The sequence below is a fragment of the Alosa alosa genome, chromosome 11, assembly GCF_017589495.1.
Source record: "Alosa alosa isolate M-15738 ecotype Scorff River chromosome 11, AALO_Geno_1.1, whole genome shotgun sequence".
NCBI lineage: Eukaryota > Metazoa > Chordata > Actinopteri > Clupeiformes > Clupeidae > Alosa > Alosa alosa.
The window spans coordinates 15,432,562-15,456,469 of NC_063199.1; the positions used below are offsets into that span (position 1 = coordinate 15,432,562).

Below are 23,908 nucleotides of genomic sequence, written 5' to 3' on the forward strand. Positions count from 1 at the left end.
GTGCAGCTCAGGTCTCCCAGCCAGTGGACCTCTCTGTGAGTCCAGTGCCCAGACCTCACCCTCATCGCCAGCCCCAGGTCTGTCCGCCTGTGTGCCAGTCTCTGCCTGCCCAGTGCCTGGCCTGGTGCCCAGAGGTTGGTCTAGTCTCCAGCGACCCACTTAACCACTCAGCAAGGCCTCGTGTCCACACCTACACCCTCTTCTTCAAAGGCTCAGCTCTCTGGACCAGGGTTCGCTGTGTGTGTGTGTGTGTGTGTGTGTGTGTGTGTGTGTGTGTGTATGTGTGTGTGTGTGTCCAGTGCTGAGGGCACGGATACAGACTCGGATCTGTCCCCAGGATCTCCAGCCAGTCACAGTCTTTCTTCTCCACAAAACGTCCTCTTTACTGTGAGTGCCAAAGCATTTCATCATCATCGCTTCTCTATTCTATCACCCCCACACACACACACACACACATTTCTTCAATCCGCCCCTCCTGCACTCAATCCGCCCCTCCTGCACCAGCTGTTATCATGTTGAAATGAATCAGAACACTACACTGCACTCACAAATCAGACTCCATTTCTTTCCATCCTCTCTTCCACAGAGTGTAATGTCACAGACCTTTATCAGTGTCCTGTGGTATAATGCAGGTAGAATGTTGTCACAGACCTTTATCAGTGTCCTGTGGTATAATGCAGGTAGAATGTTGTCACAGACCTTTATCAGTGTCCTGTGGTATAATGCAGGTAGAATGTTGTCACAGACCTTTATCAGTGTCCTGTGGTATAATGCAGGTAGAATGTTGTCACAGACCTTTATCAGTGTCCTGTGGTATAATGCAGGTAGAATGTTGTCACAGACCTTTATCAGTGTCCTGTGGTATAATGCAGGTAGTATGTTGTCACAGACCTTTATCAGTGTCCTGTGGGGAGCTGGAGTGAGAACTCGGACTCTGGCTCATTTGATTCATTGTGTCCCGAGTGTCCCGAATTTCTAGCCTCACATGCATTTTAATGAAGGGCCAATTGTTCCCGCTTTAAAGACAATAATCATTAATATATGGGCCCCAACTTAATCAGAAATCTATATGAAGGCATTGATCTCTTCCTCTTAAAGTCATCTTCGTATTATGATTGATTTGGTGCGGTAGACTTTAAGCTGGTGGAAAATGTGCTGAAACGCTGTAAAGTGGACAGTTTTCCTGGAGAAAAATTCAATACTGTAGAGCCTACTTATAAAAACAAAATGCTGTAGGACAAGTGCTTGGGGATCATCAGCGGTTCAGTTCACACAGTATTTGTTTAGTTAGACACACACACACACACACACACACACACACACACACACAGACACACACAGTCATACACACACACACACACACACACACACACACACACACACACAGTTCTAAAGATGACCATGACTTCAGCCCTGGTTACTCCCCAGATGAACTGGTACTTAGTGGGAGTGGTGGAGCCATATTGATTTTTTCTCGTTTGTGAATGAGCTACACACCCACATGGATTAACAGAGTGTCATAGCCTACGTTATTGGACACAGCTAACACAGGCATTTAAGCAGAGTGTACACACACACACACACACACACACACTTTATTATAATGATGTGTGTCATGTTTGTAATTGTAGAATTTGGATTATAAGTTAAGTGTTTCACAAGTCTCTGATAAAGCACACATGCATAATTGCGCCTTCATAGACTAGCTGCCACAGCTTCAAATTAATGGACTGTGTTGTGTGTTTTTTCGGAAGGCACACACACACACACACACACACACACACACACATGCTCAGTAACACAAAGGTGTTTTGTATCACACAATTGAAGCAAAGTGTTTGTTAGCATTAGATAAATCTCTCGAACAGCAAGCTTCACACATTGAAACCTTTCTTTGCTCTGCAAGACCAATAAACAAACGCAATTATCTTTGTGGGGAGAAGTGCAATGAGGAAATTGATTATTTGTCAGCTGTGCCTGTGGCAATGGTCAAGCTTTGTTTTGTCTTGTTTTGGTTTGTTTTCATTTGCTCAGAGGAGCTTAAAAGGTTTGTCATTATTTTAGAGCTAATTAGAGCTGTCACTATTTAAGAAAACTAATTGGGATGATTGGCAGGTGTCTTTCTCCTGACGTCTGCTTTTTATTTAAGCTGGCCTGACCTTTTACATCCTGGACTCTGTATATGTCCAGCATCGTCCCTCTAATAGAGTCACTCTTAAACCATGTGCAGTGTCCCTGGAGATCCACCGCATGACTGCCTCAAAGCATTTCAATACCCTGGACATCTGCCAAGTCAAGCAAGCTTACCAGTCCCCCATTCACGTATACAAACCCCAAGCTGGGCGATGTCATGAAAATACACTTCTCATGTCAGTACATATTGTTCCCTGCAATACAGATGTCCCTAGGTCTACGACATCTACATAAACACATATTATAGCTGATATTACAACTTTACAGTTATAGCTGTTAATTACATCACAAATCATAATGGGGCTATAGCCATATCTGCAAAATAATGGTTAGTAATGAGTAATGATGCAGGAGTTTATTACTGTAGTATCAATAGCAGTTCATTTATATATGTACACTGTACACTATTGTTCAACACTTTGGGGTCACCCAGACAATTCCAGACAATGTTTTTCATGAAAATTCACACTTTTATTCATAAATAGAAAATATAGTCAAGACATTGACAAGGTTAGAAATAATGACTTTTATTTGAAATAATAATTTTGTCCTTCAAACTTTGCTTTCGTCAAAGAATTCTCCATTTGCAGCAATTACAGCCTTATACACAGACCTTTGGCATTCTAGCTGTCAATTTGTTTGTTGTGAGGTAATCCACATGCTTCCTTTAGCACCTCCCACAAGTTGTATTGGCTTGATGGGCACTTCTTACGTACCATACGGTCAAGCTGCTCCTACAACAGCTCAATAGGGTTGAGATATGGTGACTGCATACTGGCCACTCCAGTACAGACAGAATACCAGCTGACTGTTTCTTCACTAAATAGTTCTTGCATAGTTTTGAGGTGTGCTTTGGGTCAGTGTCCTGTTGTAGAAGGAAATTGGCTCCAATCAAGCGCTGTCCACAGGGTATGCCATGGCGTTGCAAAATCGAGTGATAGCCTTCCTTATTCAAAATCCCTTTTACCTTGTACAAATCTCCCACTTTTGCCTATCTTAATCTTTCAATTTTATTCGCCAGTCTCAGATATGGCCATATATTGCCACTCTGCCTAGAAGGCCAGCATCCTGGAGTCACCTCTTCACTGTGGACGTTGAGACTTGCGTTTTGCGAGTACCATTTAATGAAGCTGCCAGTTGAGGACCTGTGAGGCGTCTGTTTCTCTAACTAGAGACTCTAATGTTCTTGTTCTCGTGCTCAGTTGTGCACCAGGGCCTCCCACTTCTCTTTCTATTTTGGTTAGAGCCTCTTTGTGCTGTTCTCTGAAGGGAGTAGTACACACCGTTGTAGGAAATCTTCAGTTTCTTGGCAATTTCTCACATGGAATAGCCTTCATTTCTGAGAACAGGAAGAGTTTCAGAAGAAAGTTCTCTTTTTCTGGCCATTTTTAGAGTATAATCGAACCCACAAATGCTGATGCTGCAGATACTCAACTAGCTCAAATAAAGGCCAGTTTTATAGCTTCTCTAATCAGCACAGTTTTCAGCTGTGCTAACATAATTGCACAAAGGTTTTCTAATCATCAATTAGCCTTTTAACACGATTAGTTAACACAGTGTACTATTAGAACACAGGAGTGATAGGCATTTTAACACGATTAGTTAACACAGTGTACCATTAGAACACAGGAGTGATGGTTGCTGAAAATGAGCCTCTGCATGTAGATATTCCTTTAAAAATCAGCCGTTTCCAGCTAGAATAGTCATTTACCACTTTCAATGTCTAGACTGTATTCTGTATCTTCATTGAAAACAAAACAGTTCTTTTCTTTCAAAAATAAGGACATTTCTAAGTGACCCCAAACTTTTGAACGCTAGTGCATATCTGTGGGGACCACTGGTGTGTTTCAGGACCCTGGACAGCTACCATGTCATGCAAGGCCACTAGCTTCCTGTTTATTTCTGAGGCTAGTTCATGTAGCTCTTTTAGAAAGCTTTTTGTAGCTGACACAGTATTTGTAGCTCTGTAGCCCCCCTGTTCTGCATCAGTGGACTGTTTCCTATCCCCTGCCAGCGGTGGATATGTGGCAATCACACTCATCTCCTGCTGTCATTCAGGTACCCTCTGCTGCAAACAGCGGAGGTGGCATATCACATGGCGCACATCTGTCACTGTCACGTCTATTTATCATGCGTGTGTGTTTGTGTATGTGTCTTTTGCTTGTATGTGTGCCTGTGTGGATGTATGCAGGTGTGTGTGTGTGTGTGTGTGTGTGTGTGTGTGTGTGTGTGTGTGTGTGTGTGTGTTTGCATGCATGGGTGCCTCTGTGTTTGTGTGTGTATGTGTGAATGCGTGTGTGTGTGTGTGTGTATGCAGGTGTGTGTGTGTGTGTGTGTTGTTGACATACATCTGTCTCTGTCATGTTTATGTATCATACATGTGTGTCCCTCAGCCGTCAGGCATAATAAAATATCCTGAGGATCAGAACAAATCGCTCCCCTGGCTCCTATTTTGTCACTGTCAGGTGGCGGGGACACCCTGTGTCCACATGTTCACACACACACACACAAGCATATAGGCACACACACGTTAGGGCTGTCAGTATTAACGCGTTAATCATGATGCAATTAAGGACCAAGCATAACACATTCAATTCTTTTAATCGCATTAATCGCGTGCCGCCAAAGATTTTTTTATTTTACACCGTCACTTGTTCTGTTATCAACGATCCTCTTTGGCTGCTACTATTTTGGTCCTTTGATAGTCCTCCTCCTGTAGTCAAGGGGATAATAAACACCAACGCAGTTCTGAACTCCCGGTCGGCTGAATTGCGCTTCAAATGCTGGGGACACCGGCGCCAACAAGAGTGTGGAACACTCCACGTTCAATTCCATTCAATTACACTGTTCTCAATACAACTCCGCACACCAGCATCGCACTTTGCCGTCGCCACTGTAAATTACCATTCAGTTCTGTGTTGTCGGCACCGCTCCATAAAATCCAATGTTCATCCTGTTTGCAAGTTAAAAAAAACTTTGCTGCTGATGTGTGTCCGCGCCGGTGTATCACCAAAGCACTTCAAGTTTAAGCTATAGCTGCAGGATAAGGTTCGACCCAAAGGACACAGTAACACAACAACCATGACAAAACACAATGAAGCAAGGGTCATGACAAAGACAGCGACCTAATCGTAAACGTGCTAATTACCAACCATTTTGTTCGAAAATTCTTAAAACACCGATGTTTTGGCCCTGATATGTCACTAGACATTAAGAAATCATGTTCATTCCAAATACTTATATCACTGACAACAGTAGTCCGGCCAGGATATTGTCATTTAAAAAGTGAAGTTGCAGCCCTCAACTGATGTTGATGTTGTGTTTTGGCCTGATGCGCCACCCTCTACCTATCTACTAATTACAAAGCCAACCTTTCTCAGGTTTTGGCACAATCTCTTACATATGGTTCCTTTAATACTTTAAAATAACATTTGCTAGCCTGAGAATTCAAAATCTAGTTTGGTTCTTACGGGGCTTTCCTGCAAATCAAAAATTCCACTGAGCTCCTGAGTGGAAATTTGTACATGCAGCCTTAAAACACTGTTACAGCTCTTCGAGTCACGGTAAAATGTAATTTTTGGTACATAATTTAGATAAACTTATGGTGTGGGTGCTTGCGTTTCTTTAGGAATCCGCCGTCTTAGTTTGTATAGAAATGAATATTAAGTGACGCATACACGTAAGAGGTTGGACATACGTGGCGGTTGGTAATATGTGACGTTCCTATACATCAAAGGTAATCAAAGGACACAGACGACAGGGCAAAAACAAGGAGACACAGGTGAACATGGAACAAGGCACTAATCAGACTAATAACTTAGCAAGACTCAGGTGAGGGGCGGAAACAAGAAACATGGAATAAAGGAACACAGGGCACAGGAAGTAACGACAACAGGAAGTAAACAAGAGAACACATGTCAAACTACAAACTAAAAGTCCCAAACCAAAACACAAAACCTCAAACCGTGACACTAATCTACGAGCTAAACATTGTCCTACACTGTTACACGTGAACGGAACTAAACAATTGAGCTAATTGAGATATAGACTAGGCTATTTCTGTTTGTTATGCACTTCATTGAAATGTGCTGTAGGCCTAGGCTACATTTTGCACATGCACTTGTGCATATTTCTCAATATGAAAACTTCCTTATTTTCAACTGAACTCAAAGATAATGAATTGTAAGGGACCAATCAGTGAGGCATGAGGACACAAGGAGGTTTGGTTCAAAATGGAGGGTTTTTATTACCCAAAGAATGATCAAAAATTGACAAAGTCTACAAACTGATAATTAGGCCTATAAAAGAGGTCAACTAAAAGTATAATGACACTAAAGACACAACTAACGTGACATAGTCTGAACAAAAAACTGACCTGACACAATGAAACAAAAGGGAACATATATATCGGCTTGGCCAAACCAAAGGACACAAAAAGGGGATATACATAGACTTAAATCATAACACAGAGCAAAGTAACTAAGGCCAAATTCCCCCCTCGGGCACATGGCAGACGTGGTACGGTCGGCACCCAGACTTAGGTCCTCTCAGGCCTCAGCCACGCCTTTGCCCAACCAGGAAGGGAACGCCCCCAACGCCAAAAATGAAACAAAATGTTGAGTGAGTTATTTGAATAGAATAGCACATGTGACTGCAAACAATAAAATGTGCAGCAAATTCATGATGTACCAAAATAAACTAATAATGTACATTTGTAAAGTGAGGGCTTGCGTTACCATGTGTGGCTGTGGCCATCACATGAATATAGGATATATGGAGTATTTTTTGTTTGTTATGCCCTTTATAATGTGTGTACATTTTGTGCATGCACTTCTGCTGTAGCATTTATTTCAGTTTCAAATATCAAATATCTTTTGAAATTTAATTTGAAATAATCAAATATGTTTTAGTTAAGTTAAGTAAGTAAGTTAAGTTCATAAAGTAACTTTATTTGCTTTTATTTGAATCCCAATCAATATACACTGGTAAGAATTGCTTTACATTGTTAAAATGGACTTCTGGAAAGTTCAGAAATGAATTCAGAAATGAATCATGTGATAAAATATGTGAATAATCGCGATTGACTAGAAATTCAAGTGATTAATCGTGGTAATAGTTTGACAGCCCTAATTCATATACGTACAAGCACACACAAACACTTATAGTCTAGTTATTATTTTCCAAATATTATTTTTCTCTTCCTTGATCTTCCTCTTTTTCATGCAGCCCAAGTCCTCAGGCCAGCAGAGCCTTGTAAAACTGAATCAATGTTGAACTTTGGTGCTTGTCGCAATATTGAGCAAAACTGTACTGTGTGGGTAACTGCATGTCAGACAGCTTTGTGGAAGTGTACAACATACATTTTTATCACACTCTTTCTTACTTTCTCTCTCTTTCACTCCTCTCCTCTCTTTGCTCTGTCTCCTTGTTTTCTTTTTTCTTTTTCTCTCTTGTTTATCTCTCTTCTCCATCTCCCTCTCTGTTTCTCCCTCTGTCTCCCCTTTACTTTACCCTCTCTATCTTCACCTCTGTCTCTCTCTCCCTCTCTGCCCTCTTCTCTTTTTCTCTCTCTCCTCTGCCCTTCCTCTCCCTCCTCTCATCTCTCTCTCTCCCTCTCCCTCCCATTATCTCTTTCTCTCTCTCTCTCCCTCTCTCTCTCCCTCTCCCTCCCATCATCTCTTTCTCTCTCTCTCCCTCTCTCTCTCCCTCCCCTCATATCTCTCTCTCTCCCTCTCTGCCCTCTTCTCTTTTTCTCTCTCCTCTGCCCTTTCTCTTCGTCTTCCTCTCTCTCTCCCTCCCCTCATCTCTCTCTCTCCTCCTCCTCTGTTCCTCTGTGCTGTGTTGTGTAGGGAGCCATGCTGGCTGGACAGGGTGCCCCATTAGTAAAGTCTCTGCTCGCTGTACTGGGCCTCATTACCAGCGTATGGAGCCTCAACCCAGAAGACCCCAACGTCTGCAGCCACTGGGAGAGGTGAGCCGGAGCAGCCGTGTCGTGTGTGTGTGTGTGTGTGTGTGTGTGTGTGTGTGTGTGTGTGTGTGTGTGTGTGTGTGTGTGTGTGTTGTGTGTGTGTGTTCATGGTTATTTTTGTGCTTGTGTTGTGTTGTCCTGCGTGTGTGTGGGGGGGTGGGAGCTGGGGCAGCTTTAATCACTCCAGGTGAGACAAGCTTAGCAAACAAGCAGCCCATTGTCCTTTGTGTCTCCTCCTTGGACTTGTACAGCAAATCAAGGCGACGGGGTTGGATGAAGGAAACCATTTACTAATTGTTGGCCTGGCACTGATCTCAGCTTGAGGAAAACTGATGCCTTGTTCCCCTATGCACAGCCCACATATCCGAGTCTCCAGACAGTTATTTCTCTCTCTCTCTCTCTCTCTCTCTCTCTCTCTTTCTCTCTCTTTCTCTCTCTTTTTCTTTCTTTCTTTCTCTGATTTTTTCTTTCTTGCTCCCTCACCTCCCACTTCTCGTGAATGTTTCTCTTTCTTTGTTTCTTTTCATGTCTGTCTCTCTCTCTCTTCTTCTCTTTCTCTCTCTCTCTCTCTCTCTCTCTCCCCCTCCGTCTGGTTCCTCAGGAGGCAGGGTAGACACAGCCATCTGAGGGCTGCCAGGAGGTTTGTTTTGGTGCTCTGTCGTCAACCCGCGAGTCCAATTATGTCCACCGAAGGCCCGGGACGGTATTGATCTAACCAGAGCGCGAGTCACACATGCACAACACACACACACACACACACACACACACACACACACACACACACAGCCGTAAGCGGACTGCTGGCATAGGAGGCGGAGCAGGAGGAGGAAGATGGAGGAAGAAAAAGCTAAAAATGTAATGGACAGAAGTGGATTGATCAGGGTTCTCTTATCCCAATCAATCCCCACCCGGCTGCCACATTGCCTGAATAATTGTGGTTGTAATTTGCCGTGTCGGTTATGACAAATAATGCATGAATCTAATTACCCTGCGACACACCCCGCAGACCAAGAGGATTGGGAGAGCCAGAGAGAGGAGAGGAGAGAAGAGGAGAGGAGAAGAAAGGAGTGGAGTGGAGAGGAGAGGGGAGAAGAGGAGTGGAGAAGAAAGGAGTGGAGTGGAGAGGAGAGGAGAGAAAGGGAGAGGAGAGGGGAGGAGAGAAAGGGAGAGGAGAGGGAGAAAGGGAGAGGGAGAAGGGAGAGGAGGAGGAGAGAGGAGAGAAAGGAGAGGAGGAGGGAGGAGAGAGGAGAGAGGGAGAGGAGAGGAGGAGAGGAGAGGAGAGGGAGAGGAGAGGAGAAAGGGAGAGGGAGAGGGGAGGAGAGGAGAGAGAGGGGAGGAGAGGAGAGAAAGGGAGAGGAGAGGGAGGAGAGGAGAGGAGAGGGGAGGAGAGAAAGGAGGAGAGGAGAGGGGAGGAGAGGAGAGAGAGGGAGGAGAGGAGAAAGGGAGAGGAGAGGAGAGGGGAGGAGAGGAGAGAAGGGAGAGGAGAGGAGGAGAGGAGAGAGAGAGAAAGGGAGAGGAGAGGGGAGGAGAGGAGAGAAAGGGAGAGGAGAGGGGAGGAGAGGAGAGAAAGGAGAGGAGAGGAGAGGGAGGAGAGAAAGGGAGAGGAGAGGGGAGGAGAGGAGAGAAAGGGAGAGGAGAGGAGAGGGGAGGAGGAGGAGAGGGGAGGAGAGAAAGGGAGAGGAGAGGGGAGGAGAGGAGGGAGAGGGGAGGAGAGGAGAGAAAGGGAGAGGAGAGGAGAGGAGAGGAGAGGAGAGAAAGGAGGAGAGGAGAGGAGAGAAAGGGAGAGGAGAGGGGAGGAGAGGAGAAAGGAGGAGAGGAGAGAAAGGGAGAGGAGAGGGGAGGAGAGGAGAGAAAGGGAGAGGAGAGGAGAGGGGAGGAGGAGAGAAAGGGAGAGGAGAGGAGAGGGGGAGGAGAGAAAGGGAGAGGAGAGGGGAGGAGAGGAGAAAACGCCGGTCTGAGATATATGACCTATCCAGTGTCGGAGCACCAGAGCACCAAGAAGATTTTGTTGTTTAATTTTGGTGTGTGTGTGTGTGTGTGTGTGTGTGTGTGTGTGTGTGTGTATGTGTGTGTGCTGTCACCATGAGGGCTAAAAATGAGCCGGCATGATGAGGAAGTGCTTGGGTGACTTTGGCCCTAAAATGGGGTGCCCATGGAGGTTAGCTGAAGACGCATTAGTGCCCATGACTCTCAACACTGGAGCGCTCAATTAGATGGCCTTAGCTTAGTCCCATTCAGCTACCTGACGTCTTCTTTATGGCTTTAAGGGTAGGCCATTAGCGGAGCCACTTGAACACTTATGTGAAGGAACATACCGGACCGTTGTGACTATTATCTCATCCTACTTTAAATGAGGGTGATTGAGACTGTATTAAATAGATGAGACTTTGCTACTGAGTCGTTAGAGGACACCAGGGCTGTTATTGGGGTCTTTGTGGTTTAAAAGTAAAGTCCACTGTTTGACCCAGTAGGGGACTGTGTTGTGTTTTGCATGCCTGGTGAAGCTGTGATTTGTTAACCCTGCTGGTTGTGTCCTGCCTCCAGCTATGCAGTGACCGTCCAAGAGTCGTACGCCCACCCCTTTGACCAGATCTACTACACCAGGTGCACGGACATCCTCAACTGGTTCAAATGCACCAGACACAGGTGAGTGGGTCTTAGCCTCATTCTGTTTGACCTCTCCTCCCCTCCTCCATCTCATCTCTTTCTTTCTTTTCTTCTTCCTTTCTTTCTTTCTCCCATCCCCTACTCATTTCTCTCTTTCTCTCATGTTCTTTTCATCCCCCCCCCCGTCCCCGTCTCCCCTCTCTCCATCTCATTTCTTCATCCCCCCATCCCCCCCCGTCTTTAACACGCTTTGCCCAACCCTTTTGCTCCTCATCACCATGACAACGAGCCTCCGTCTCACTTGCTCCTGTCAGCATGCTAAAAAGCGGTAGCGTTAGCGCTCCGCCATGTCTTTATGGCCTCTTCTTAATGTGGCCGTCCAGACAGACGGGCCAGACCGCGAGCTGTAGTGCTATGTTTTGATTGATCAGGGCTGGGACGGGAATGGCCCTTTTGACGTTCTTCAGACAGCGCATCAGCTTTAATTACTGCATTAAAGGGCTTTATGGTCGTCATGTCGACCAGCCAGCCAAGTGCTCAGTGAGTCAAGGCATCCAAATACCCCCCCCCCCTCCAATGTCCTCGCATAACGTGCGCCAGTAAAAAACAAGACGTCCTTCACCTGAAAGATACCCTGTCCACCTGTCCACCCCACCAGCACGCACACACACACTTTGATTGGTTTATTAGTCATCAGTCCTGAAACTCTTTTTGGAGAGTATTTTAAATGTGTGTCTGTGGGTGTGTGTGTAAAAGGACAGGAGCTGGCCTGCGGGCTTGTAGCCCCAGGCGATTCCATCACCGCTTCCGATGAGATGGCAGGGGACAGCCACTGATGTGATCATCTGTGATTGTAACATCTAAAATGTGTTTTATATCCAGAAGTTTAACACTCTGATTGGTGTTTTGTTGAGTGTTTGTGTGTGTGTGTGTGTGTGAGAGAGAAAAAGAGTGTGTGTGAGGGGACTCAGGGGACAGTTGAGACAGGCTGGGGTCTGGACAGCATCTGGTCCACTTCTAGTGAAGGATCTGCAGTTCTGTGAGGTTCTATCTGCAGTTCTATGAGGTTCTATCTGCAGTTCTATGAGGTTCTAGCTGCTGTTCTATGAGGTCCTATCTATGTTTTTATCTGTGGTTCAATGCCAGATCTGATGATCTGATTAAATACAGATCTGGCTCACGTTTGGGCCAGATCTGGTTCACTGTCTGCTGCCAGACAGGAAGGTGCATATCTATAAGATGACACCTGGGGGAGACACAAGAAAGAGACAGACCTGGGTGGGTGGGAGACACAGGAAGTGGATAGACCTCGGTGGGTGGGAGACACAGGAAGTGGATAGACCTCGGTGGGTGGGAGACACAGGACGTGGATACACCTGGGTGGAAGACACAGTGGTAGGCTCCACAGTGTACACAGGTGTATTTGGATAAATTCAGTCTGTTGCTGTGACAGTGATAACTATATTAGCTAATTGCTGTGAGACATGTTTTGTGTATTCACGCCAGGATCTTCGTAGCTTTTGTTGTTTTTCTTCTTCCTTTAGTGTCAGTGCTCTGGCTATGACAGCTTTTCTATTGGCATGACAATAGAAGTCTTGCCAGAGCCTTTTTGTTTGTGCATTTTGAGCATGTTTATTTGTCATTACGGTTTCACAGTTGGTTAGCTCAAAGACAGCAGCAAGCCAGACAGAACAGATAGTCTAGGGGTAGTGAGTCTAGTCCAGGGGAAGGGATTCAAACCAGCTCCCAGCCAGATCAGAGCCAGGTGGCCATGTTTCTGTGGGGATTTTATTATCAAGGAGGTTATTTGTGAAGCTGTTTTGCAGCTGAGTTGAGTGGAGCAGAATTATTATCCTGTTAGACAGCACATGTCTCTTGGATCTGGCCCTAATCTGGCAAAGCATAGCACATAAATGAGAAATCTTGAGACTACACATTCTTGGGCCCCTCCATCGAAAGTTTAAATGACCAATGTCTTGTCATGAATGTGGACATGTCAAACGGCAAAGCTCAGGTTTTTGTGACAGATAATTTCCAATGATATAAGCATCTCACATTGCCAATATGTCTTAATGCTGACAGGTGTGAGAGCATTTGTGGCATAGCCTGACAGGGTCCCTAACATGAGAACTGTCCTGATAATGGCTGATGAAGGTAATAGTTATATCGCTGGACAGTATGACACCGTGTGGCATCATCCATAGCATGTCAATCTTGTGACAGTGACTGCAAATCAAATCCATTCCCTTTACAGCATGTTGTGCCTTTCTGAAAGGCCTTACAGTGTGGACATGATCCTATCTAATCATGATGTTTATGGCTTCATGCTCTCCCGCGTGGGATCCAACAGCTACAAGACAGCGTGTGTGCAGACCCGTGGGGTGCGGACCATACCGTGAGGGCGATCACAGTGCTGTCCTGGATACTTTGAGAGCGGCGACCTGTGTGTCCGTAAGTGTCTCTCTCTCTCTCGCTCTCTCTCTCTCTCTCTCTTTCTCTCATGTGCTCTCTTTCTCCCCTCTGTCACACACACTCACACACAAACACACACACTCACACACACAAACAAACACAGACACACATACACAAACAAACACAGACACACATACACATATATACCGGCGAGCATAAAATATGCTCATACATACAATTTTAAAACCATAGACACAAAAACACACAACACAACAGAAACAGTCACACACACACACACACACACACACACACACACACACACACACACACACACACACACACACACACACAGTCACACACAGTCACACAGACACATAAGTCTACTACAAAAACATAAAATATGTCCACACATACATTCTTAATTTCATAAAAACAAAACATACGGTACTCTCAAAACATACATGAAAGAAAGCATACAGACACACACACAGGCACACACACACACATTCAATGCGACGCGACGCGATGTATGCACACACACAGGTAATAATACACACCTCCATTTTATATTCATCCTTCATCCCAGTAAATCAACACCTTTCATTTCTTCTGCAAGTTATGACTACACTACACAGGCATTCATCTCTATAGCCAGGGCTACTCGGCTGCAGGAAGAACACACACACAAACACAAACACACACACACACACACACGCACACACACACACACACATTGATACATTCACACACACACACACACACACACACACACACACACACACACACACACACACACACACACATACACACACACACAATGGAGAGCAGAGGCCCTCTGAGACTGCAGTAGCAAGGCATGATGGGAAAATAAAAACACAAACATCATTTTCAGTCAACAGTGGGTCCCAAAACAGCATCTCATTGAAACTACTGAAAAAAAGTCAAATCTGTCTCAAATATGCCTAGCCCCAGAAGAGCCCTTCATTTTAACCCTGTTGAAACTAGATGTACCGCATAGCTGCACAAAATATGACCGCCAGTCCTGTACATCCGCTCACAAAAAATAAATCACACTTCAATTTGTTCATATTTTACCCCATCCCCACTTTGAAACTTTTGTGTATGCTTGTTTGGCATGCCTGAGGTGTGCGTGCGGCTGCACAGAAAGTACCCTACTGGTGCTGAAAAGGTGAATAGATTGTAGAATAGCCAAAGAAGATGTAGAATTGTTATAAAACCTTAAAATCTCTAAAACAATCACAAGTAGGGCAGTTCATCACAGTTCATCCATTGCAACTGGATTGATGAAAGTCACTTACACCTGTAGGCTACATTGTATTTGGGAAAAGCAAAAAGGTATCAGCATAATGTTATTTATTTATTTATTTTTTATGTATTTATAAACAAAACATCTGTCAGTTCCATGCCAAGCCAACAGCTATCAAAAAACAAAGGTCATTTTTGGATGGAAGGATTTTTTGTAATGTTTCTTCTTCTCTACATAAGATTTTAGTCATCTTAGTTCATGCAATACTTTTTATTGTCAATGCAATAAATTAAGTAACAGTAGTCTGAAACGTTATTGTTAATGCACAAATTAAGTAACAGTAGCCTAGTCTGAAAACGAAATGTTGTTTTACATCTAACCAGTGGTAAATAACTGACATGTCCAAATGGGCCTTTGATGAAATGCGCCGCTAGACTGTTCATACACATTTTAACGGGCCAGTTGAAAAAGCTTTTGTCCTGCTATTGTTAGTGCAAATATAGGCTGATTCATGTTCCTTGCATTGTTTAACTGAGGTCCATGGCTAGTCTGGCATCAGACCTCAAGCTCAATTTTTTTTAAGAAATCAAAAAAATAAATAGCTGGCAGATCAGGGCTGGGTTCACCCAGCCTAGTCCATAGGCACCCGAGCATTGTTTAATTTTCCCGATTGAGATATACACTTGGCTATTCTAAGTGCAAAATGCATCAGGGAGTTATGACAAAACGTAACTAACAAACTAGATCCTAATAGAAAGTTGTTAGCTTCCCTAAGCTACAGGTAGGGATTATATAGTAGGCCTATTGACAACATAAATTGTCACAGGCTATGCTGCACAAATAAAATCTCTTTGGAAACCAATGGCTTACGCCTTACAGTAATGCCGACTTAAACTGTCATATCGCATAAAGTTGTAATAACATTCACGCAGCTCCATGAGTCAAGGAAAGCCGAATGAAGTAGCCACTTCTAAATGTGTTATACAGTAGTTTAAGGTGTTTTGCTAAAGCAGCCAATGAAATGAAGGTGTCATTGTTTGATACTTCACACACACGCGCTTTTTTAATTTCACAGACTACAACTACCAAGCTGTAATCAAAGCACATCGATTCCCTCTCACACCCTGCACGCACTTAAAACAAAATAAACAGGCTGCCTCAGTCTCACGCATGTATAGGCAAAACTGTATCAGACCGTGTAACGTTGTAAATCTTCCATTGCACAGAATGATTTTGTAGCATCGCAATAAATGACAGTCGAAAGATACAAACAGTGCTGCTATCAATTTGTTTGGTATAAATCATTTATAGTTTTCTACAAATGCAATAAATCAAATGCCTCCATCACTCAACCAATGCCTAACGTAACATTACCTAGGTCCTTATTGATATTACAAGATTAATCCAGTAAAAACCAAGCATGTCCGATAAACATCCTCTCAGATTTATTTTGGCTTCAAGAAGAAATGGGAATTACACTTCATGTGAACATCGTCCTATCCTTATTAGATGTTTCGCGGTGAGTAAATTACAGTCCTTTTGAAGAAGCCGCCCATTGTTTTTCCAACCCACTTTTAACTTCCAACAAAATTACGCCTCACTGCAACGATCGCCATCTAGTGGACAAGCGACTACTTCACTTTCAATACTGAAAAATGCAGCCATGATGATGATGATGAATATTTATTTTGGCTTTCTTTTAATCCTACTGATTTTCATTTTTTACTGGGGCAAATCACAAATGAGTGATTTTGAGCCAGGTTGATGTGGGCCCTTTGAGACCAACATACCATAAAAGATTCACAGAGAACTGTGTCTGCCCTACCTCCTTCGGGGTCCAGTCCAGCTGGGGCTGCAGATGAAAACGAAAAAAATGACGGTTCCATGCTATCATCCATGGGGGTACATGCTCACCAAGTTTTGTGTACCCCGTCTTTCAGTGTCCCGAACTTTGTTGGTGTAATGCCACTAAATGTACACATAAATTATTTTATTGTAAGGCCCCCCATGAACGAAAGTACACAAAACTTGGCATGCATTCAGAGGGTGTCATAATGATCCTACTCTTTAATTTCGTGCAGTTTTGACCTTGTCAGCCAGAGATATTGAGATGAAAACACCTCATTTTTTTAATTTTAACTAGGTGGCGCATACATTAAATAAATAAGTGGTAATGGATGGGTTGACATGCCCCCCCCAAGACCAACATACAAAAAAAAAAGGTGGACCTCCTAGGCCCTACGGTTCTCGAGATATTCACAGAAAAACTGTCTCCGGCCACCTACAGGCCAGTTGGTGTATATAGTAACATAAATTAATTTATTGTGTGGCCCCCATGAACGGAATTCCACAAAAACTTGGCGTGCATACATAGGGTGTCATAATGATCCTACACTTCCAATTTTGTGCAGTTTTGACTATGTTAGGTCACAGATACCTTCAATTACACCACCTCATTTTTACTTTTTTGTGTTTAACTAGGTGGCGCTATACATGAAATGAGTGGTTATGTAATGGGTTGACATGGCCCCTTGAGATCAACATACAACAAAAAAATTGTCCTCCTAAACCCTAATACGGTTTTCGAGATATTCACAGAAAACTGTGTTCTGTTCTACCCTCCTTTCGGGGTCCAATTCAGCGGAGGGGCTACAGATCAAAACGAAAACGATGGTTCCATGCTATCCATGTGGGGTTACATGTCCACCAAGTTTTCGTGTACTTCGGTCTTTCAGTGTCCCGGAATCATTGACGGAAATTTGGGCATCTAAAAAAAAAAAAAAAAAAAATGACTAAACCTATATGACCGCCGCCGCTGTGCAAGGGCGTCATAATAACTCATAAAATGTGTAGATATTTTTTCCATCACACAGACTTCCTTATCCACCACCCACATCGCTTGTAAAGATGATAGCCCAGATATGAATTCTTCATGAAAAGAGTTTTATCAGATTGTTTCCTATTAATTATATGAAAATAAAAATATTAAGATGTTAATTTTTCCCTTGCTTAGAAAAAAGTGTTTGTTTTCATCTGTCCATTGAAAGAAGTTAAGTTCAGTGTTCCTCTGAGAATGAGGAGAGAGAACAGCCAATTACGCTTCAACCGAAAGAGTTTTCAAAGAGTTAGTGTTTGATTACCAGGATTGGAATCCTTCAGAATTAGGTCCTTAATGTTTTCTGTCCAACGGGACATTTCCCAAAAGCATTGTTGTTCATTGCCAATTCTTAAGTGACCAAGACTTAATTCCAAGGTCACTGTATGAAGCTTTTGAGAAGCGTACTCCAGTATAGACAGCTATCACAGGACTAGACAGCTATCACCCTCTTTCATAATAGTGTTTCGCCACTGATATGTTTCCTCATGTCTCACCGTCTATTCTGGGGGATACACTAACTCACACACACTCCAACATCACAGTCTAACATCCTCACACACACTCCAACTACACAGCCTAACATCCACACACACTCCAACCGCACAGCATAATGTCCTCACACACTCCAACATCACAACCTAACATCCTCACACTGTTAAGCGGCCTATCAAGCCAATGAAGTAAACTCTGTTTCACCCTGGACCACAAGGCAACCAAATGTCATAATGTCAGAACCACTGATAGAACTGGACACATTCCGAGTTACTCCACGTTAGCAACCACACATACAGGACACTCCTGCAATTTTAATGGCACCAGGTGCATCCTTAGTATGCATCCTTGTGTGTCTCTCCGGAGGCAGACCTGTGATGATTGGTTCTGGCTCCACAGACCCACATGGGTAACTCTAGAACAAAACTGACCCGGCACTGGCCCAGGTGTGGTCCAAAGCCGCATGTCACCCAGCTCTTTATTTATGCTGTGTTTGTTTTGTTGTGTACGGTAACAAGTTACTGCATCCCTGCTGCTGCAGTGTCCTGAGTCTCCCCCTCCCCCGAGTCAGGTGTACTCCATCCAGCATGCATCTTGTTGTCATGGAGAAAATGTGTGTTTGGTTTGTTGGATGCCACCGGGTGTGATTTAATGTGTTAATGTGTGTGTGTGTGTGTGTGTGTGTGTGTGTGTGTGTGTGTGAGTGTGAGTGTGTGTGTGTGTGTGTGTGTGTGTGTTTGTGTGTGTGTGTGTGTGTGTGTGTGTGTGTGTGTGTGTGTGTGTGTGTGTGTGTGTGTGTGTGTGTGTGTGTGTGTGTGTGTGTGTGTGTGTGTGTGTGTGTGTGTGTGAGAGAGAGAGTGTGTGTGTGTGTGTGTGTTTGGGCATGCATGTGTGTGTGTGTGTGTGTGTGTGTGTGTGTGTGTGTGTGTGTGTGTGTGTGTGTGTGTGTGTGTGTGTGTGTGTGTGTGTGTGAGAGAGAGAGAGAGAGAGAGAGAGAGAGCCCATGTGCATCTGCAGTCTGTACACGTAGCACGCGACTGCCTGTGTGGATAACTAGCAGGCAGACAGGGCTCCTAAGCAGCGCTGTTTAATTGAACTTCCCATTACAATGAGAAAAATTAACGACTTCTGTGGGTCCTAAGGCATGGAGCATCGCAGCGTTACCACCGCCATAAAAACCACAGGACGATTCAATAACACTAAAGAAAAAATAACATGCAAAACTGTGCTGGGGAAATATGCTGATTACTTTTCAACTGCGATATTATTTACTAGCACATTACTTTTAATTGTATTGGATTTGTTTTGCCACTTCTCCATGCTCCTCATATATGCAGTCCCATCAAATTAGCAAAATTATAGAAATTACACAGCTGTTTTTTATATGAAGTAGCCTGTGCAGTGTATTAGTGTTGTAAATTCCGAATGTGATCGCGTCCCAGCGCATCCGTAGATATAAATATAGCAGCACCGTTGTGGTTGCATCGTAGCGCATCCGTAGATATGAATATAGCAGCACCGTTGTGGTCGCGTCCTAGCTCGTCGTCCGTAGATATGAATACAGTATAGCAGCACCGTCCGTCTCAAGCTGTTGCTGTCTGCAGCTCCCACATGAGCATCCCAGTGCCAAGTGAAGGCACTCGTTTCCCCTGACAACAGTCTTTGCAGGGCCTCAGCTCTCTCGTGGCCTAATCAGCCCGGCTGATTAGAGATAAACATTTCTTTCGTGTGTTTTATTAATTTATCTTTTTTCTCTGATTGACCGTGAAGGGTGCCTGGTATGTCTGTAGCCTGGAGGCTCAACAAACCACTGCCACAGTGTTAGTTAGGGAATGGGGATCGCTTTTGACATTGTCTAGGGGTCTGAGGGGGTAAGGGGGGAGTTTGGCCTGGGGGGAGTGGGAGGTGACGCTAATCAATAATATGTTTTCATTAGTGAACAGCAACAGAAGGGCCTCAGCACTAACGGTACCCACACTGATGGCTGCTGCTCGCCATCTGGGGTTGGAGATGGAGATGGTAAATTATAGACCGTCATTTTTTTACGCTCCTCATTGGCCTCTCATCTGTGGCCAGTTCGACAAAGCCCCAGACTGGACGACTTTGAGTTGTGACATGGGCAGGGCAGGGCAGGCTCACAGGGTGTCAGGGTGACTTACATTTCTGGTCTGATAGAGAGAATGTGAAAGAGGGGTAGAGGAATAATGTGAGAAAGAGAGGAGAGGAAAAGAGGAAGATGAAAGGTTGAGCCAGAGAGAGAGTGAAGAGAAGAGAGGAATGGAAAAGGAGAGAGAGAGAAAATGAAAATAGCAGAATGAAGGACAAAGAAAGGCAGTTGAGACAGAATGTTTTTCCTCAAATTTTTTTTTTATTCTAATTGATGCCCTAAACACCATAGTAAAAGTCCATAAAAATCCAGTTGGGGAAAATGTTAAAATGAGGGTTGTTTTATACAATATACAAATACTGACAAAACTGTAAATGGAATGTTGAAGAATAAGCATTCAGAAGAATATCTGACCCCATCCAGAACCGTATAGGAAAAATGTTACTAAATTAAATTATTCAGACACAACAAATGTCTCTATGGAAAAGTTTTAGGAATGTCAGCTAGCTTATGGCCAATTGATGAAGGCCTGGTATGGTTCACTTGACCACACAGAAATGTACTTGCATCATTCATTAATATGTTCAATCATGAAAATATTAATATTTGCCTGACCAGCAAGCTTCTGCTAAAGATAGATAGATAGATAGATAGATAGATAGATACATACATACATATATACACACACACACACACACACACACTTACTTACTTACTTACTTACTGACTTTATTGATCCCCAAGGGAAAATTCAAGGTCTCTGTAGCATACAGACAACACACACAACATGCACTTAAAAAGTGCAGAAAAAGTAATATAAGTATATAAATATAGAAAAACACCACTGCACAATAAAGACAGTAGAAGAAAACTAAGCACTAAATATACTAGATAAAACTAAATCAAATATCCACATACAGTAGTGTGCTTAAGGATGATCAAGCATGAGGCGAATGCAGTGACCGGGCAGGGACTGAGCCTGTGATTCTGTATGCATGGTAAGGTGCTCTATGAGAGTGAGTGTCATGGTGATGGTGCAAATAAGTATGTCCAACAGTGCAACAGTGCAAGAATAAAGTCTAGAGACCAGCATAAAATAAATATGGACATATAAGAGAATAATGCAGACAAAGTAATATAAACAACTATCAGGGCAAGAATAGGTTGAAGTAATAGAGTTACAGCCATTGGTCAAGTATTAAGTATAAAGTATTAAGTATTAAGTATTAAGTACAGCCACAATCCAGGCTGTTGGAGGGAGGTTGGGGTTATGCATATGTGCTAATATAGCATGTAAACAGTAAAACAGTAGGCTAGTGGACAGTACATACACAAACATGGAGAAGGTGGAGAGGCTGACAGACTATGCAGAGAAGTCTATCTCTCCTCTTCCCTTTAGTGAAGCATTGAACAGTTCAATGGCCCTGGGGACAAATTACTTCCTCAGTCTGTCAATTCTGCTTTGTTCTGCTCTTCTGCTTTGTAATAGTGATATAAACTGTAACTTACACTTGGGTAGATGACACTACTAGTGAGGAAGATGAAGGGGGAGATGAAGAGGAAGAGCAGGCATTTCCAACTGCATCGGAGGATTAACATATTCCTCTGTTGTATAACTACAAAAACTGACCTGATCCCTTCAAATATCCTACCCCGGAGATGTAGCCTATCTATATTACAACCTTCAGAACTCATGCACACACACTCATGTGTGCTCTCACACACACACACACACACACACACACACACACACACACACACACACACACACACACACACACACAAATGCACAGAGAGAGAGAGTTGTGAGTGAATATCAAGTCTGGCGCAAAAGTTACAAAAGTCTAAAAGGCCTATTAAAAGTCGAAAGCAATTACAGAATTTAGATGATAATAATAATACAAGTCAAGGCCCAACTGCAGCGTAGAGCCAATTCAAACATCTTTTCCATACCTGCCATTCAAACGTCTTTTCCATACCTGCCATTCAAAGCACTTCTGCTGAATTACACTCTCGCCAGGCATCTCAGATTGTTAGAATTGGCTCTCAATAGCATGAGGTCAAAGTTGTTTCTTTTTCATATTCCTGTAACTTGGACTTGGTACTTGGACTTGGATATTGTCCTTGGACAATGTTATTAGCGCCACTTGGTGGCCCTCACCAAATCTAACCCAAAGGCATTAGCCAACCCCACATGTCCTTCACCCTCTCTACCCAAAAGTGTTGGTGCTTAGAGGGGGTCCTTGTTTTGGTTTTGCACATGCGTTTGTCAGGCTTTTAGCTGGGTAATGGGTTAATCAAGCCACACCCACTCATGTGCTTTTTATGGGTTTTTGGAGTGGAGGCTTTTTTGAGCTGTTGAAGTGTGCGCACTGTTGTATCATGTCCATTCAAAGCATGTTTGTTTGAATTGGAAAATAAAAAGTCTTAACAACAATGTGACAGTTTTTAGAAAAGCGAGACTGTGGACACTTTTTTGCACAAGTGATGGAGTGAGAGGGTGAAGTGAGATGAGAGAGGAGAGAGAGGAAGAGAATGAGATGGAGAGAATAATGTAGAGGGGAGCAGAAAGCAGAAGGGGAGATGTACAGTGAAATTGAATGGGTAATGTTGGGGAATGGAGTGAGAGAGAGAGAAAGGAGGATAGAGAGGGGCAGGGAAGGAGGTAGAGAGAATATTGTAGTGAAGACGAAGAAACAAGAGGTTTGGAGAGAGAATGATAGTGAGAGAGATGATGGGTAAGATTTGTGTGAGAGAGAAAATGGACAGAATGAATAAAATGAAATGAAGGACAGAAACCAGTATGAGAGAGAGAGTTGATAAGGGCTGTAGATGGATGGAGAGAAGAGAGAGAAAGAGATGGAGAGAAGAGAGAGAGAGAGTGACAGAGAGAGAGAGAGCTACAGTAATGAGAGAGAGAGAGAGAGAGAGAGAAAGGAGGGGAATGTAGAGAGAAAGAGGGCTGTAGAGAGCTTAGGTGAATGATGGAGTGAAAGAATGAAAAGCAAAAGAGAGAGAGAGAGAGGAGGGGGTGGAGGTGAGAGAGAGAGAGAAAGAGAGAGAGAGAGGAGGGGGTGGAGGTGAGAGAGAGAGAGAGAGAGAGAGAGAGAGGGTGGAGGTGAGAGAGAGAGAGAAAGAGAGAGGGAGAGAGGAGGGGGTGGAGGTGAGAGAGCCGGGTTGAAGAAGGCCGGAGGAGGAGTGCCCTCTCCTTTCTGCCGTCTCTGCACGCCGTTCCTCCACACCGTAATCCCAGGCCTAATCCAGGCCCTCTCACCGGCAGGATTAAGAGATTTGTACCGCCAGCCGTGCTTAGCTTAGCGCTCAGGGACCAAAGCAAGCATTACAGCCACTTTCATTATGTATACGTGTTGATCTTTGGTTTTAGCCACCAGATGAGTCGGCCCTCAGCAGCGCACGACGAGAGCAACTCCACACAGCCTCACCTCTGCACGTTCCTTCCCGTTTCTCAATTTGAGGCGATAAGTGGAAGTTGGACTTGTTAATGAGTCCCTGGTGTTTCTGACACATTTGACCACCTTTGCCCCAGAGCCAGACCCTTTATTAGCTTTCACCTTCCTCCCAGACTCCACTTCTTATTTGTTTGTTTTAGTGAAGAACGTGCTGTTCTTCTTCTTTAGGCGTGTGGTCTTCAAAGTGTGTGGGGGTTTTGTCCTGATTGCAAGCAGCATTCAGCAGCATTCAGCATCCTGTGGTGATGTGTGAGTGTGTTTTTGAACTGCTTCAAGCTTTGTTTTGTGTTGCTGTTTGTATACGTATAGATTTAAAACCACATACAGTCAGAAGAGAGCATCCAGAGCACTAATGAGGCGATTGTTTTCATAAAATGTAATGTACAAAACACAGACATCATAACTATTGAAGAAGGTCAAAGGTCAAGTGTTTTAATGATGGAGCTGTGTTCTACACAAAACCCTTCCTAGCACCAGAGCTTCAAGGTCTTTTTACCTCGGCTCATCAGTCCTC

General features: G+C 43.8%; 1 protein-coding gene across 1 annotated transcript in view; it reads left to right on the top strand.

The window, feature by feature from the left end:
* Positions 1–258: 258 nt before the first annotated feature.
* The window catches only part of megf11 (multiple EGF-like-domains 11), a 139,675-nt gene continuing 116,025 nt past the window's right edge, over positions 259–23,908 (top strand). The window contains exons 1-5 of the mRNA XM_048257229.1: positions 259–387; positions 8,043–8,164; positions 10,706–10,807; positions 12,851–12,864; positions 13,169–13,219. Of these exons, the coding sequence (XP_048113186.1) occupies positions 280–387; positions 8,043–8,164; positions 10,706–10,807; positions 12,851–12,864; positions 13,169–13,219 (397 nt within the window). The 5' untranslated portion in view covers positions 259–279. The remainder of the gene's footprint in view (positions 388–8,042; positions 8,165–10,705; positions 10,808–12,850; positions 12,865–13,168; positions 13,220–23,908) is intronic.